The sequence below is a fragment of the Pecten maximus genome, chromosome 11 (genome assembly GCF_902652985.1).
Source record: "Pecten maximus chromosome 11, xPecMax1.1, whole genome shotgun sequence".
In the NCBI taxonomy this organism is placed as follows: Eukaryota; Metazoa; Mollusca; class Bivalvia; order Pectinida; family Pectinidae; genus Pecten; species Pecten maximus.
This window is the reverse complement of record NC_047025.1, coordinates 37,573,513-37,593,467: the sequence shown is the minus strand read 5'-3', so window position 1 is coordinate 37,593,467 and position 19,955 is coordinate 37,573,513. Positions and strand designations below refer to the sequence as shown.

Genomic DNA, 19,955 nt, shown 5'->3' with positions numbered 1-19,955 from the left:
TCGTTATATGATAACATCCCACTACCTCGTTATATAATAACACCCCACTACCTCGTTATATAATAACATCCCACTACCTCGTTATATAATAACATCCCACTACCTCGTTATATAATAACATCCCACTACCTCGTTATATAATAACATCCCACTACCTCGTTATATAATAACATCCCACTACCTCGTTATATAATAACATCCCACTACCTCGTTATATAATAACATCCCACTACCTCGTTATATAATAACATCCCACTACCTCGTTATATAATAACATCCCACTACCTCGTTATATAATAACATCCCACTACCTCGTTATATGATAACATCCCACTACCTCGTTATATAATAACATCCCACTACCTCGTTATATTATAACATCCCACTACCTCGTTATCTAATAACATCCCACTACCTCGTTATATAATAACATCCCGCTACCTCGTTATATAATAACATCCCACTACCTCGTTATCTAATAACATCCCACTACCTCGTTATATAATAACATCCCACTACCTCGTTATATAATAACATCCCACTACCTCGTTATATAATAACATCCCACTACCTCGTTATATAATAACATCCCACTACCTCGTTATCTAATAACATCCCACTACCTCGTTATATAATAACATCCCACTACCTCGTTATATAATAACATCCCGCTACCTCGTTATATAATAACATCCCACTACCTCGTTATCTAATAACATCCCACTACCTCGTTATATAATAACATCCCACTACCTCGTTATATAATAACATCCCACTACCTCGTTATATAATAACATCCCGCTACCTCGTTATATAATAACATCCCACTACCTCGTTATCTAATAACATCCCACTACCTCGTTATATGATAACATCCCACTACCTCGTTATCTAATAACATCCCACTACCTCGTTATATAATAACATCCCACTACCTCGTTATATAATAACATCCCGCTACCTCGTTATATAATAACATCCCACTACCTCGTTATCTAATAACATCCCACTACCTCGTTATATAATAACATCCCACTACCTCGTTATATAATAACATCCCACTACCTCGTTATATAATAACATCCCGCTACCTCGTTATATAATAACATCCCACTACCTCGTTATCTAATAACATCCCACTACCTCGTTATATGATAACATCCCACTACCTCGTTATATAATAACATCCCACTACCTCGTTATATAATAACATCCCACTACCTCGTTATATAATAACATCTCACTACCTCGTTATATAATAACATCCCACTACTTCGTTATATAATAACATTCCACTACCTCGTTATATAATAACATCCCACTACCTCGTTATCTAACATCCCACTACCTCGATATCTGGATACAGAAGCAGTATTATATTTTTGACCTCTTACTTTATTCTATACTTGGGCATTGGAAATCTGTTTTCATTTTCTCTTGATGTGGTATTATTATAATATAATGTGAAGGTGATTTAGCTGTTATCGAGAGTACTTTAAATCCACAAAGTTCTTGTACAACATTACGATATTCTTAAGTTTAGATATGAGGGTATGTTTTTTTTTATGTTACGCGCTCTTTATAATGATGTTGTATAATAGTTCGTTAAATTCATCTGACAATACTCGTTAGCATTTAGTTTAAATGTGTTAGGTATGTCACCACGCAATAACGACGCAATTTGTAATAAATTTTCAAATATCATTATAAGTAATAAATAGGTATTTTTCCAATATCATTAGGTTGAAACATGTATCAAATGAAGATGATGTTTCCATCTAAGGACAGTTGACCTGGTAAAAAAGACTTTAATTATTTTATTGGTGACAATACATGAAGGTAGCTGTCACAGTGGAGGTTTGTAGAATGACTCATCTCCTTGTAAGACATACGTTATATATGGACAGTGAATATATATTTGTCAATATTTCCAAAATCAATCTATTATCAACATTACTGTCCTCTTCACCATGACGTCTTTGCCATCCACACATATTTTTTAGCAGTCGTGCTACAAATATCACACTTCCTGTGCACAGATAAACCTTTACCATAACATAAGGTCTGTAGCCAGAGACCTTAAAGGACAGGTGCTAATTGATACAATTACTGATAAAGGTGTGCCAGAGTATAATGGATAATGATGCGGTAATGTCCAACACATTCTGGCCTGTCATTGTGGATATACGATAACAACTACTAACACATACTATTCTTTTACCGGTAGGTAATGATTCTATGTGAGAACAACATATCTGCCCTGATCCTATGTCAGCTATGATAAGCCTCTGACGTCAATGCCATGCTTTCAATCAGGTAAGATAGAGAAACTATTTTATAGTTATAGCCTGAAAATCGTTTGTAAATGTCTGATGTAACTCTGTATGTGTCATGTTTAAAATATAATTCCATCAGAAATGGACACCAGGCGATGCCTATACAAACCGCTATATACATATTCATGCATTTGTCAAAGAATACTACAACATTCTAATTGATTTAACATTTTCTTGGAAAACAACTTTCGAATAAGACTGATTTTGGTACATGTTGTTCAAAACTGAAATAAACAGCTACCCAATAACTGTGGTGTGAAATCAAACATACATCAGTTGTGATGTATATACATACATACAAATGTATGTTGTGATATAAATACATACATATGTTGTGATGTAAATACATATGTTGTGATATAAATACATACTTATGTTGTGATGTAAATACATATATATGTTGTGATGTAAACACATATGTTGTGATATAAATACATACTTATGTTGTGATGTAAACACATATGTTGTGATATAAATACATACATATGTTGTGATATAAATACATACTTATGTTGTGATGTAAATACATATGTTGTGATGTAAATACATACATGTACTTATGTTGTGATGTAAACACATATGTTGTGATATAAATACATACTATGTTGTGATATAAATACATCAGTTATTATATAAATACATACATATGTTGTGATATAAATACATACATATGTTGTGATGTAAACACATACATATGCTGTGATGTAAACATATACATATGTTGTGATGTAAACACATACTTATGTTGTGATATAAATACATCAGTTATTATATAAATACATACATATGTTGTGATATAAATACATACATATGTTGTGATGTAAGCACATACATATGCTGTGATGTAAACATATACATATGTTGTGATGTAAACACATACATATGTTGTGATATAAATACATACATATGTTGTGATATAAATACATACATATGTTGTGATGTAAACACATACATATGCTGTGATGTAAACATATACATATGTTGTGATATAAACACATACATATGTTGTGATGTAAACACATACATATGTTTAGATGTTAACACATATGTTGTGATATAAATACATATGTTGTGATGTAAATACATACATTTGATGTGACGTAAATACATACATATGTTGTGATGTAAACACATATGTTGTGATGTAAACACATATGTTGTGATGTAAACACATATGTTGTGATGTAAATACATACATTCGATGTGACGTAAATACATACATATGTTGTGATGTAAACACATATGTTGTGATATAAATACATACATATGTTGTGATATAAATACATACTTATGTTGTGATGTAAATACATAGATATGTTGTGATGTAAACACATGTTGTGATATAAATACATATATGTTGTGATGTAAATACATAGATATGTTGTGATATAAATACATACATATGTTGTGACGTAAATACATACATATGTTGTGATGTAAACACATATGTTGTGATATAAATACATACATATATTGTGATATAAATACATACTTATGTTGTGATATAAATACATCAGTTATGATATAAATACATACATATGTTGTGATATAAATACATACATATGTTGTGATGTAAACACATACATATGTTGTGATATAAACACATACATATGTTGTGATGTAAACACATACATATGTTGTGATGTAAACACATACATATGTTATGATGTAAACACATATATATGTTGTGATGTAAACACATACATATGTTGTGATATAAACACATACATATGTTGTGATATAAATACATACATATGTTGTGATATAAATACATACATATGTTGTGATATAAACACATACATATGCTGTGATGTAAACATATACATATGTTGTGATATAAACACATACATATGTTGTGATGTAAACACATACATATGTTTAGATGTTAACACATATGTTGTGATATAAATACATATGTTGTGATGTAAATACATACATTTGATGTGACGTAAATACATACATATGTTGTGATGTAAACACATATGTTGTGATGTAAACACATATGTTGTGATGTAAACACATATGTTGTGATGTAAATACATACATTTGATGTGACGTAAATACATACATATGTTGTGATGTAAACACATATGTTGTGATATAAATACATATATGTTGTGATGTAAATACATAGATATGTTGTGATATAAATACATACATATGTTGTGACGTAAATACATACATATGTTGTGATGTAAACACATATGTTGTGATATAAATACATACATATGTTGTGATGTAAACACATACATATGTTGTGATATAAATACATACTTATGTTGTGATATAAATACATCAGTTATGATATAAATACATACATATGTTGTGATATAAATACATACATATGTTGTGATGTAAACACATACATATGTTGTGATATAAACACATACATATGTTGTGATGTAAACACATACATATGTTATGATGTAAACACATACATATGTTGTGATGTAAACACATACATATGTTGTGATATAAACACATACATATGTTATGATGTAAACACATACATATGTTGTGATGTAAACACATACATATGTTGTGATATAAACACATACATATGTTGTGATGTAAACACATATGTTGTGATGTAAATACATACATTTGATGTGACGTAAATATATACATATGTTGTGATGTAAATACATACATTTGTTGTGATATAAATACATACTTATGTTGTGATGTAAACACATACATATGTTGTGATGTAAACACATACATATGTTGTGATGTAAACACATATGTTGTGATGTAAATACATACATTTGATGTGACGTAAATATATACATATGTTGTGATGTAAACACATATGTTGTGATATAAATACATACATATGTTGTGATATAAATACATACATATGTTGTGATGTAAACACATACATATGTTGTGATATAAACACATACATATGTTGTGATGTAAACACATACATATGTTATGATGTAAACACATACATATGTTGTGATGTAAACACATAAATATGTTGTGATATAAACACATACATATGTTGTGATATAAATACATACATATGTTGTGATATAAATACATACATATGTTGTGATATAAACACATATGTTGTGATATAAATACATACTTATGTTGTGATGTAAATACATACATATGTTGTGATATAAATACATACATATGTTGTGATGTAAATACATAGATATGTTGTGATGTAAACACATATGTTGTGATATAAATACATATATGTTGGGATGTAAATACATACATATGTTGTGATATAAATACATACATATGTTGTGACGTAAATACATACATATGTTGTGATATAAATACATACATATGTTGTGATGTAAATACATAGATATGTTGTGATGTAAACACATATGTTGTGATATAAATACATATATGTTGGGATGTAAATACATACATATGTTGTGATATAAATACATACATATGTTGTGATGTAAATACATACATGTACTTATGTTGTGATGTAAACACATATGTTGTGATATAAATACATACTATGTTGTGATATAAATACATCAGTTATTATATAAATACATACATATGTTGTGATATAAATACATACATATGTTGTGATGTAAACACATACATATGCTGTGATGTAAACATATACATATGTTGTGATGTAAACACATACTTATGTTGTGATATAAATACATCAGTTATTATATAAATACATACATATGTTGTGATATAAATACATACATATGTTGTGATGTAAGCACATACATATGCTGTGATGTAAACATATACATATGTTGTGATGTAAACACATACATATGTTGTGATATAAATACATACATATGTTGTGATATAAATACATACATATGTTGTGATGTAAACACATACATATGCTGTGATGTAAACATATACATATGTTGTGATATAAACACATACATATGTTGTGATGTAAACACATACATATGTTTAGATGTTAACACATATGTTGTGATATAAATACATATGTTGTGATGTAAATACATACATTTGATGTGACGTAAATACATACATATGTTGTGATGTAAACACATATGTTGTGATGTAAACACATATGTTGTGATGTAAACACATATGTTGTGATGTAAATACATACATTCGATGTGACGTAAATACATACATATGTTGTGATGTAAACACATATGTTGTGATATAAATACATACATATGTTGTGATATAAATACATACTTATGTTGTGATGTAAATACATAGATATGTTGTGATGTAAACACATGTTGTGATATAAATACATATATGTTGTGATGTAAATACATAGATATGTTGTGATATAAATACATACATATGTTGTGACGTAAATACATACATATGTTGTGATGTAAACACATATGTTGTGATATAAATACATACATATATTGTGATATAAATACATACTTATGTTGTGATATAAATACATCAGTTATGATATAAATACATACATATGTTGTGATATAAATACATACATATGTTGTGATGTAAACACATACATATGTTGTGATATAAACACATACATATGTTGTGATGTAAACACATACATATGTTGTGATGTAAACACATACATATGTTATGATGTAAACACATACATATGTTGTGATGTAAACACATACATATGTTGTGATATAAACACATACATATGTTGTGATATAAATACATACATATGTTGTGATATAAATACATACATATGTTGTGATATAAACACATACATATGCTGTGATGTAAACATATACATATGTTGTGATATAAACACATACATATGTTGTGATGTAAACACATACATATGTTTAGATGTTAACACATATGTTGTGATATAAATACATATGTTGTGATGTAAATACATACATTTGATGTGACGTAAATACATACATATGTTGTGATGTAAACACATATGTTGTGATGTAAACACATATGTTGTGATGTAAACACATATGTTGTGATGTAAATACATACATTTGATGTGACGTAAATACATACATATGTTGTGATGTAAACACATATGTTGTGATATAAATACATATATGTTGTGATGTAAATACATAGATATGTTGTGATATAAATACATACATATGTTGTGACGTAAATACATACATATGTTGTGATGTAAACACATATGTTGTGATATAAATACATACATATGTTGTGATGTAAACACATACATATGTTGTGATATAAATACATACTTATGTTGTGATATAAATACATCAGTTATGATATAAATACATACATATGTTGTGATATAAATACATACATATGTTGTGATGTAAACACATACATATGTTGTGATATAAACACATACATATGTTGTGATGTAAACACATACATATGTTATGATGTAAACACATACATATGTTGTGATGTAAACACATACATATGTTGTGATATAAACACATACATATGTTATGATGTAAACACATACATATGTTGTGATGTAAACACATACATATGTTGTGATATAAACACATACATATGTTGTGATGTAAACACATATGTTGTGATGTAAATACATACATTTGATGTGACGTAAATATATACATATGTTGTGATGTAAATACATACATTTGTTGTGATATAAATACATACTTATGTTGTGATGTAAACACATACATATGTTGTGATGTAAACACATACATATGTTGTGATGTAAACACATATGTTGTGATGTAAATACATACATTTGATGTGACGTAAATATATACATATGTTGTGATGTAAACACATATGTTGTGATATAAATACATACATATGTTGTGATATAAATACATACATATGTTGTGATGTAAACACATACATATGTTGTGATATAAACACATACATATGTTGTGATGTAAACACATACATATGTTATGATGTAAACACATACATATGTTGTGATGTAAACACATAAATATGTTGTGATATAAACACATACATATGTTGTGATATAAATACATACATATGTTGTGATATAAATACATACATATGTTGTGATATAAACACATATGTTGTGATATAAATACATACTTATGTTGTGATGTAAATACATACATATGTTGTGATATAAATACATACATATGTTGTGATGTAAATACATAGATATGTTGTGATGTAAACACATATGTTGTGATATAAATACATATATGTTGGGATGTAAATACATACATATGTTGTGATATAAATACATACATATGTTGTGACGTAAATACATACATATGTTGTGATGTAAACACATATGTTGTGATATAAATACATACTTATGTTGTGATGTAAACACATATGTTGTGATATAAATACATACATATGTTGTGATGTAAACACATACATATGTTGTGATATAAACACATACATATGTTGTGATATAAACACATACATATGTTGTGATGTAAACACATACATATGTTGTGATATAAATACATACAATCTGATGTGATGTAAATTCATATTAGAAGTTACAATGTAGAAAGAATGTGTGATTTAGACCGACGTTATGTTATAATTATATCATGCAATTACACCCGTAATTTAATAAGTCTGTGATGTAAATAATTACGTTATGTTTCAGATGTGTTCCATTAAGATTTAGAATTCTCGGGGGCGATCGATCCGTGAATAAACGATGTTTATCGGACAATGTCGGGTCTCTAGCATTGAAGAACCCCAAACCTTTCGACAAAATCCCGGGTCCAAAGGGCGTATACTCTCTACCTTATATTGGAACCATGCTACATTACAAACCATTCAGTAAGTATATTGTTTATTTTTTATTATTTCATTTTATAGCAAACCTACTCCAGAGATAATTTCATAATGAAAGCATCACCGGCTTTTGAGTAAAACCACATATTTTCTTATGCTACCAATTTTACAAATCAAAAAGAGAATAGATATATTTCCCTGATATATATCATTCCCTTGTATACCCACAGCTGACATACCAGTCCTAGATATCACTCCCTTGTATACCCATAGCTGACATACCAGTCCTAGATAGCACTCCCTTGTATACCCACAGCTGACATACCAGTCCAAGATATCACTCCCTTGTATACCCACAGCTGACATACCAGTCCTAAATATCATTCCCTTGTATACCCACAGCTGACATACCAGCCCTAGATATCACTCCCTTGTATACCCACAGCTGATATACTAGTCCTATATATGACTCCCTTGTATACCCACAGCTGACATACCAGCCCTAGATATCACTCCCTTGTATACCCACAGCTGACATACCAGTCCTAGATACCACTCCCTTGTATACCCACAGCTGACATACCAGTCCTAGATATCACTACCTTGTATACCCACAGCTGACATACCAGTCCTAGATATCACTCCCTTGTATACGCACAGCTGATACACCAGTCCGAGATATCACTCCCTTGTATACCCACATCTGACATACCAGTCCGAGATATCACTCCCTTGTATACCCATAGCTTACATACCAGTCCTAGATAGCACTCCCTTGTATACCCACAGCTGACATACCAGTCCTAGATATCACTCCCTTGTATACCCACAGCTGACATACCAGTCCTAAATATCATTCCCTTGTATACCCACAGCTGACATACCAGTCCTAGATATCACTCCCTTGTATACCCACAGCTGACATACCAGTCCTAGATATCACTACCTTGTATACCCACAGCTGACATACCAGTCCTAGATATCACTCCCTTGTATACCCACAGCTGACATACCAGCCCTAGATATCACTCCCTTGTATACCCACAGCTGACATACCAGTCCTAGATATCACTCCCTTGTATACCCACAGCTGACATACCAGTCCTAGATATCACTTCCTGGTATACCCACAGCTGATACACCAGTCCTAGATATCACTCCCTTGTTTACCCACATCTGACATACCAGTCCTAGATATCACTCCCTTGTATACCCACAGCTGACATACCAGTCCTAGATAGCACTCCCTTGTATACCCACAGCTGACATAACAGTCCTATATATCCCTCCCTTGTATACCCACAGCTGACATACCAGTCCTAAATAGCACTCCCTTGTATACCCACAGCTGATATACCAGTCCTAGATATCACTCCCTTGTATACCCACAGCTGACATACCAGTCCTAAATAGCACTCCCTTGTATACCCACAGCTGATATACCAGTCCTAGATATCACTCCCTTGTATACCCACAGCTGACATACCAGTCCTAGATAGCACTCCCTTGTATACCCACAGCTGATATACCAGTCCTAGATATCACTCCCTTGTATACCCACAGCTGACATACCAGCCCTAGATATCACTCCCTTGTGTACCCATAGCTGACATACCAGCCCTAGATATCACTCCCTTGTATACCCACAGCTGACATACCAGTCCTAGATATCACTCCCTTGTATACCCACAGCTGATACACCAGTCCGAGATATCACTCCCTTGTATACCCACAGCTGACATACCAGTCCGAGATATCACTCCCTTGTATATCCACAGCTGACATACCAGTCCGAGATATCACTCCCTTGTATATCCACAGCTGACATACCAGTCCGAGATATCACTCCCTTGTATACCCACAGCTGACATACCAGTCCTAGATAACACTCCCTTGGATACCCACAGCTGACATACCAGTCCGAGATATCACTCCTTTGTATATCCACAGCTGACATACCAGTCCGAGATATCACCCCCTTGTATACCCACAGCTGACATACCAGTCCGAGATATCACTCCCTTGTATACCCACATCTGACATACCAGTCCGAGATATCACTCCCTTGTATACCCACAGCTGACATACCAGTCTGAGATATCACTCCCTTCTATACCCACATCTGACATACCAGTCCTAGATATCACTCCCTTGTATACCCACAGCTGACATACCAGTCCGAGATATCACTCCCTTGTATACCCACAGCTGACATACCAGTCCGAGATATCACTCCCTTGTATACCCACAGCTGACATACCAGTCTGAGATATCACTCCCTTGTATACCCACATCTGACATACCAGTCCTAGATATCACTCCCTTGTATACCCACAGCTGACACACCAGTCCTAGATATCACTCCCTTGTATACCCACAGCTGACACACCAGTCCTAGATATCACTCCCTTGTATACCCACATCTGACATACCAGTCCTAGATATCACTCCCTTGTATACCCACAGCTGACATACCAGTCCGAGATATCACTCCCTTGTATATCCACAGCTGACATACCAGTCCGAGATATCACTCCCTTGTATACCCACAGCTGACATACCAGTCCTAGAGTTCACCCTCTTGTATACCCACAGCTGACATACCAGCCCTAGATATCACTCCCTTGTATACTCACAGCTGACATACCAGTCCTAGATATCACTCCCTTGTATACCCACAGCTGACATACCAGTCCTAGATTTCACCCTCTTGTATACCCACAGCTGACATACCAGCCCTAGATATCACTCCCTTGTATACTCACAGCTGACATACCAGCCCTAGATATCACTCCCTTGTGTACCCACAGCTGACATTCCAGTCCTAGATATCACTCCCTTGTATACCCACAGCCGACACACCAGTCCTAGATATCACTCCCTTGTATACCCACATCTGACATACCAGTCCTAGATATCACTCCCTTGTATACCCACAGCTGACATACCAGTCCTAGATATCACTCCCTTGTATACCCACAGCTGACATACCAGTCCTAGATATCACTCCCTTGTATACCCACAGCTGACATACCAGCCCTATATATGACTCCCTTGTATACCCACAGCTGACATACCAGCCTTACATATTTATCCCTTAATGGCTGTTTATCAACAGCCGACATACCAGCCTTGGACATTATTCCCTTAATTGTTATTTATCAACAGCAGACATACCAGCCTTAGATATCACTTTACTTCAAAAGAGGCTACACGAGCAGTATGGCGATATTTTGAGGTTTCGGGCGGGAGGTGGATGGATCGTGGGATTGTTTCATCCCGATCTCTGCCGTGAAGCTCTGCAACTGACACAGCCACGTTATCCCATCCGGTTTCCGGTGTGGATCCTCCGGAAGTACGCCGAAAGGATGGGGCTAGAGGAAGGCATAGGTACCGTGTAAGTATGAATGATTATAAGTGTATTATTTTAAAAGTAGGTGTATCTGGTTTATTCTGATGGTATCTTTGTCTATTGATATGAATGCGTTATGGAATAATTATAATTAGGGTTCTACAGAACGTTTTAATTTCTATTATCCTGAAGAAATGGTGAACGATGGGAAACTATACGGAAACCTACCCAGAACGAGATTCTCAGACCGACTAGTATGACAAGATATGCCCCCATAATCAACCAAGTAGCTGACGATATGGTGACCAGACTGAAGGACCAGAACAGTATTGATGATACACTCCTCACGCTGTATAACTACGCCATAGAAAGTAGGTCCCACGCTACAGTTTGGTTTAAAGAGCTTTGAGACGATATCAGGATTAGTATGTTTTCTCGCCTACTAGAACAATGAAGAGATACTCTTCAGTAATCTACTTATCATTAACACATAAAGTATTGAACATAGCACAATATGATATCTTATAACTACAAACCTCGGTCAGTATCATCTGTAGCTATGTACACAAGTTGTGTTTGGTAGACAGTCTATCTTTCGAAAATCTCACTTTCGTTTAAATATAACACTGAAAAATCGTCATTGTTCAGAAGTGATTAACTAATGTTGATGTTAATGTCAGTATTCAGAAGTGATTTACTAATGTTCATGTCAATGTCAGTATTCAGAAGTGATTTACTAATGTTAACATCAATGTCAGTATTCAGAAGTGATTTACTAATGTTCATGTCAATGTCAGTATTCAGAAGTGATTTACTAATGTTCATGTCAATGTCAGTATTCAGAAGTGATTTACTAATGTTCATGTCAATGTCAGTATTCAGAAGTGATTGACTAATGTTCATGTCAATGTCAGTATTCAGAAGTGATTTACTAATGTTCATGTCAATGTCAGTATTCTTAAGTGATTTACTAATGTTCATGCCAATGTCAGTATTCAGAAGTGATTTACTAATGTTCATGTCAATGTCAGTGTTCAAACGGAAATCAGTTATACTTATTTGTATATTAATCTTAATGAAGCTGTCCAGTTTTACGTGACACGATATTAGTACCGCCAAACCTTCCTTAATGATAATCTATTGCAGACGTTGGCATGCTGTGTTTTAACACCCGCCTAGGCTGTCTAGAAGGCGGGAAAAGAGCAGACGACATTGTTAAAAACGTGGCGTTTGTGTTTAATGCCCTGGAGGTTGACTTACGTTCATCCGTTCACTGGTACAGATATTTCAGAACACCATTTTACAACAAGTTTGAAGAGTCACTAAACACCCTTAAAAGGTAATTTGAAGAGTCCCTTGATGTCCTTAAAAGGTTATTCGAAAAGTCCCTCCATTTTCTTAAAAGTTTATTTGAAGAGTCCCTCATATCCTTCAAAAGTAATTTGAAGACTCTCTCATATCCTTTTTCTGTAAGCGGATTCTTACAGAAGTTTGCAAACAATTTTTTTTCACATCCCGATGAAACTAAAAAAAACGACATCAATGCTTAATTATGCCGACAATTGCATTTTTTCATGGCCTTAATCAGCCTGCACCTCTCGAATTTTGTGTAAATTGTGATAATAGGAAGAAGTCTTTGAATATCGAATCAACCTGGGCATTTAGACAGGTATAGGTATAGGTGAAGAAGGGATGCTGCTATCTAGAAATAGAAAAATGAAATCATCATGTTTATCATACAGCTTCGTTGCAAGCTCTCTCTGTTGGTTACGGTGTATATAATATCGGGAGACGTGACTGATATTTAAGATTCTCTAATGTCCTTTGTTCAAAGCTCTGATCGGGATTGTCAATAAAGGTTTGTTATTTAAGACAGCACATATACATATATATGTGATATTGAATGATTGAGTACAAAGATAGGTCGATGACATGCTACTTATCTACTGTTCTGTAACTGTGGTGATTGTCCTTTAATGTATTCTATCCGGTAGAATCTTACAACCGGAGGTAGACGATTGTATTTCCCGGTACCACAGCTGCCAATCTGAAGGGGAGTCTAGTCTGTATACTCATTGTCTGGTAAATAACCTCTTGTCGGGAAGGAAGCTGACGGACGAGCAGCTGAAATCCTTCGTCATCGATCTCTTCCTCAGTGGAATAGACTCGGTAAGTTGACTGGTTAAAATCAAGAATAATGGACCGTGACATTGCTTTGGTGGCTGATGTGTTCTTTGCGTCATTGAAAATGCTGGTATTGTGGTTAGTGTTATTCAACATTGTAGTTTTTTTATTCATAAAATGAATTCTTATGATTTGTTTTTTTGTCTTGCATCCTTGATAGTGGATTTGGTTCATGTATCGGTGTTTTAGTGCCTTCGAACGATGCGGTTTTATGTCGGTCGTTACATAATGTGACATCTTTGTGGTTGCCCTCATGGAAATTGACAGTTTTGTACTTCGCGGCAAAGAACACATAATTGTTTTGGTTGGTGCACTTGAATGCTGTAGCTTTGCGCCAGCCTTATATGTATCACGGCGGTTGTCACTCAATCATATTGTCCTATAGGTTTTAATGGGGAGTATAGCATTTCTGTATTTCAAACATCATGTACATCGTGGAATCGATATCTCACATATATTAATGCTTATAAAATAATGATAAAACATTTGATTCCACAGACAGCTAAAACTATGAGCCTGATTCTGTATAGATTGGCTCTTCATCAAGACAAGCAGGAAAAGCTGTATGAAGAGATAATGTCACATAGCCTGACGAATGGACGACCCCTGACGAATGAAATACTCCTCACAATGCCATATCTCAAGGCCTGCATAAAGGAGTCAATGAGGTGAGGTAATTATTTCTTATATATTGTAAATAAGTGGTTCCTGATACGTCGCTCTGTGTGTTAATCACACCGTGTTTTAGTCAGTGTGTTTTAGTCACAGTGTGTTTTAGTCTCAGTGTGTTTTAGTCTCAGTGTGTTTTAGTCACAGTGTGTTTTAGTCACTGTGTGTTTTAGTCACAGTGTGTTTTGGTCACAATAAGTTTCAGTCACATTGTGTGTGAGTCTGTGTCAGTCATTGTATGTTAGTCACCGTGTTTTAGTCAGTGTGTTTTAGTCTCAGTGTGTTTTAGTCACAGTGTGTTTTAGTCAGTGTGTTTTAGTCAGTGTGTTTTAGTCTCAGTGTGTTTTAGTCAGTGTGTTTTAGTCACAGTGTGTTTTAGTCAGTGTGTTTTAGTCTCAGTGTGTTTTAGTCTCAGTGTGTTTTAGTCTCAGTGTGTTTTAGTCTCAGTGTGTTTTAGTCACAGTGTGTTTTAGTCAGTGTGTTTTAGTCACAGTGTGTTTTAGTCACAGTGTGTTTTAGTCTCAGTGTGTTTTAGTCTCAGTGTGTTTTAGTCACAGTGTGTTTTAGTCACAGTGTGATTTGGTCACAATAAGTTTCAGTCACACTGTGTGTGAGTCTGTGTGTCAGTCATTGTATGTTAGTCACCGTGTTTTAGTCACACTGTGTTTTAGTCACTCTGTTTTAGTCACAATGTGTTTTAGTCATTCAGTGTGTTAGTCACTGTGTGTGTTAGTCACTGTGTGTGTTAGTCACTCTGTGTGTTAGTCATTGTGTGTGTTAGTCACTGTTAGTCACAATGTGCTTTAGTCATTTAGTGTGTTAGTCACTCTGTGTTTTAGTCACACTGTGTTTTAGTCACTTTGTGTGTTAGTCACTCTGTATGTTAGTCACAATGTGTTTTAGTCACACTGTGTGTTAGTCACAATGCGTGTTAGTCACACCGTGTTTAAGTCATTCAGTGTGTTAGTCACTGTGTGTCAGTCACTGTTTGTTAGTAACTGTGTGTTAGTCATCACCGAGTTTGATATAATTGTCCAAGTAATAAACTGATCCAGCGAAGATTCACTTTACCAATAACCACATGTATATATAAATACGTGTATTTGTAAATATTAGATTATCTTTATGAATATTGCACCTGCTCAGTCATCAGTTTTAAAGAAGTAATGTATTTTAGGATCCAGTTCCCGATCTCCGGAGGGTACATCACAGCGGCCCAGTCCGACATAGTCGTAGGCCAGTATGAGGTACCCGAGAAGGTCAGTTGATGTTGGTAATCTTATCAATAGACGCACTTTTAGAGTATACTTGGATTTGTGACCAAGAAAGATCAGTTGCGAATACAATAGTATGTACAAAATCAAACAAAATAACAAATACAAATGATTACTGGTTTGTGGTTACGTTATAATTACACAAACTCTCATTTTAGATTGTTACTTCACCCGGATTTGACTTAAGACGCTTAGCCCCTCTGAGCACATGGTCCAAATGTATTGTACTTTTTACAGGAGCCTATATGTAAATCGATATTTTGGTTTATAGTTTGCCCTCGTTAAATCCATTTAAGTTTGAATAGCCCACCAATTATATATGCTAGCAACCGTGCTTTGTAGATACCTAAGTCAGTCCAAAACAAAAATATTACGAGTGGCTATGGTGTTACAAAAATGTATATATCACCGCTGGTAACTCCTGGCCGGACTCCCACGTGGCTCAGTTCGGCTGTCACTTAGTAACATTGGCTACACACAACAACCGACAAAACAGTGTTTCAAAACCTGCAAATGAGTTAATGAGTATGTTATCTACAGTTATATTCGTTTAAATGTAAATGAGAAATGTTGTATGCTAGGATACAATTTCTAATTACCCCAGAATTTTTGAAATGCCATGTATTTTTCTCTTGTTCAGGTCAAAGCGATTTCGGTAATATAATAAGACAGTGCCCACACTCAGCGTGAAATTAACTTTAACCGCTTGATTTCGTTCAAAACCCTAAGACAAAATGCCAATGAGTTAGATATAACTAACAATATTACCCCAATTAATTCTGATTAGATATAACTAACAATATTACCCAAATTAATTCTGAGTTAGATATAACTAACAATATGACCCCAATTAATTCTGAGTTAGATATAACTAACAATATTACCCAAATTAATTCTGAGTTAGATATAACTAACAATATTACCCCAATTAATTCTGAGTTAGACATAACTAACAATATTACCCCAATTAATTCTGAGTTAGATATAACTAACAATATTACCCCAATTAATTCTTAGTTAGATAAAACTAACAATATTACCCCAATTAATTCTGATTTAGATATAACTAACAATATTACCCCAATTAATTCTGAGTTAGATATAACTAACAATATTACCCCAATTAATTCTGATTTAGATATAACTAACAATATTACCCCAATTAATTCTGATTTAGATATAACTAACAATATTACCCCAATTAATTCTGATTTAGATATAACTAACAATATTACCCAAATTAATTCTGAGTTAGATATAACTCTGTGCAGAATATTTTAACAGTGGTTTACAAGGATTGATTTCGCAATTATCACTTAGCAGGGAAATGAACATATATTTTGTGATAACATCAATTTCCACCAACAAACAAATATGATCAATGGTCAACCTATTTATTCAAACAGACCCTGATGATGGTGGCGTGTCCGACTATGATCCAGGACCACCGCTTTTTCGCGGACAGTGACCAGTATGTTCCAGAGAGATGGTTGAGAGACAACCCTGATACGGACACATACAAGGCACTTAACTCGTTTGCCTTTCCTTCCCTTCGGATTCGGCAGGCGAAGTTGTCTCGGACAAAGATTTGCTGAGAGGGAATTACAAATCGGCATCACCAAGGTTCGGTCTGTTGTATGTCTGTATCATAACATCAAGCTATAGGATTCTGAGACATTTTGGAGCGTAAATTTGATAAGTGATGTTTCATCAAAACTTCAAAATTTGATTGTAAAGTCAGCTCGTCTAAAGGCAGAAATATTGTTGAGGAAACATTGCCGAAGATACATCAGCTACCTCGCTTAGAGACATACAAACCGACACAATAAAACGATGTTCTACACACCGACACAATAAAACGGTGACGTATACACCGACACAATAAAACGATGACATACAAACCGACACAATGAAACGATGACATATACACCGACACAATAAAACGGTGACATACAAACCGACACAATAAAACGGTGACATACAAACCGACACAATAAAACGATGACATACACACAGACACAATAAAACGGTGACATATACACCGACACAATAAAACGATGACATACAAACCGACACAATAAAACGATGACATATACACCGACACAATAAAACGGTGACATACAAACCGACACAATAAAACGGTGACATACAAACCGACACAATAAAACGATGACATACACACCAACACAATAAAACGGTGACATACACACCGACACAATAAAACGGTGACATATACCGACACAATAAAACGATGATATACACACCGACACAATGAAACGGTGACATACACACCGGCACAATTAAACGGTGACATAAACCGACACAATGAAACGATGACATACACACCGACACAATAAAACGGTGACATACACACCGACACAATGAAACTATAACCCCGAATAACAGATTTGTATTTTTTAAATATCAGGAACAATAAATAGATTTTTAACTTTAATCAAGCGTATGCAATAACGTAATGCTACAATTGGATACAATCCTGTTATCCTCAGGTTATTTCCGATCCTTTTGGTAATATCCGGTCCCTGTATGTCACGTTTTATTTCACCTGAACTTTGACAGGACTCAGAATATACACAATGTAATTAGCGTTCTCTTTAAATCCTGCATTTCATATTTAATTCAAGGCTAAATTGTACCTCCACATCCAGATTTTGACATTTCTTCAGATCCATTTAGAGGAAAGACATTGCTATATGATGCAGTTTTGCTGGTATTTTGTTTCGAGTTTTTTCTTTTTTTTTCTTCTTTTTTTTACAATCTCAATTTTTATTGATAGATGGTAATATCTTGTGTTTATTATGTACAATCCTGCAAAGCTCTATTTTATAGACATATTTAATTTTCAGGACTACTTAAGTTCGCATTCATTAATGACTATCAACTACTTGGTCTTAGACTCTGTATAAAACAATGATATTTTTATTTGACAGTTGATCCAGACATTTGCTGTGTCCGTACCCCGTGGGATAACCAAACTGTCGTGGGAGTATCGAGTTTTTGCAACACCATCAGGTAAACTCACCCTAAATTTGGACCGTCGGGATCAAACTTGAAGTGATTCAATATAATCTATAATTTCACAACGCCAACAGAAAATGCATGTATTTAGATATTATAGCGGAAACATATTAACCACCGTGAGTGACCCGGACTGTACAATGTGTCGCTCTGCTGCCTCAGCTATATACGGTATGTAAAGTGATGTTGATATTTGACAAAATCTATCAATACAAAATACACATTGACTTGTTATATGTCAATTTGGTTAATGTTAACATATTATATATAACATGTATTTGAACGTGGTTAAAATCAATGTCATTAAGGTCTCTTAGGTCTAGCAAGGCTTTTTGACGTAAGGGATGTGTTTTCATGCATTTTAAATATGTGGCTATCGTACCATATGTGAGCAAATAATCCATGACGATGCAAGCTCAATATAATAAATACTTTGTTTCCCTC

General features: G+C 34.1%; 1 protein-coding gene across 2 annotated transcripts in view; it reads left to right on the top strand.

The window, feature by feature from the left end:
- The window catches only part of LOC117337915 (probable cytochrome P450 49a1), a 58,431-nt gene extending 38,476 nt beyond the window's left edge, over positions 1–19,955 (top strand). Inside the window, exons 2-11 of one of the 2 annotated variants that reach the window (XM_033899060.1) lie at positions 2,228–2,316; positions 8,860–9,038; positions 12,165–12,390; positions 12,538–12,716; positions 13,492–13,684; positions 14,340–14,514; positions 15,028–15,197; positions 16,376–16,457; positions 17,879–18,095; positions 19,424–19,955. In XM_033899060.1, coding sequence (XP_033754951.1) covers positions 2,303–2,316; positions 8,860–9,038; positions 12,165–12,390; positions 12,538–12,716; positions 13,492–13,684; positions 14,340–14,514; positions 15,028–15,197; positions 16,376–16,457; positions 17,879–18,067 — 1,407 coding nt within the window. In that variant the 5' untranslated portion in view covers positions 2,228–2,302 and the 3' untranslated portion in view covers positions 18,068–18,095; positions 19,424–19,955. Of the gene's footprint in view, positions 1–2,227; positions 2,317–8,859; positions 9,039–12,161; positions 12,391–12,537; positions 12,717–13,491; positions 13,685–14,339; positions 14,515–15,027; positions 15,198–16,375; positions 16,458–17,878; positions 18,096–19,423 lie in introns of both variants that reach the window. The other variant, XM_033899058.1, reaches the window with a different exon arrangement.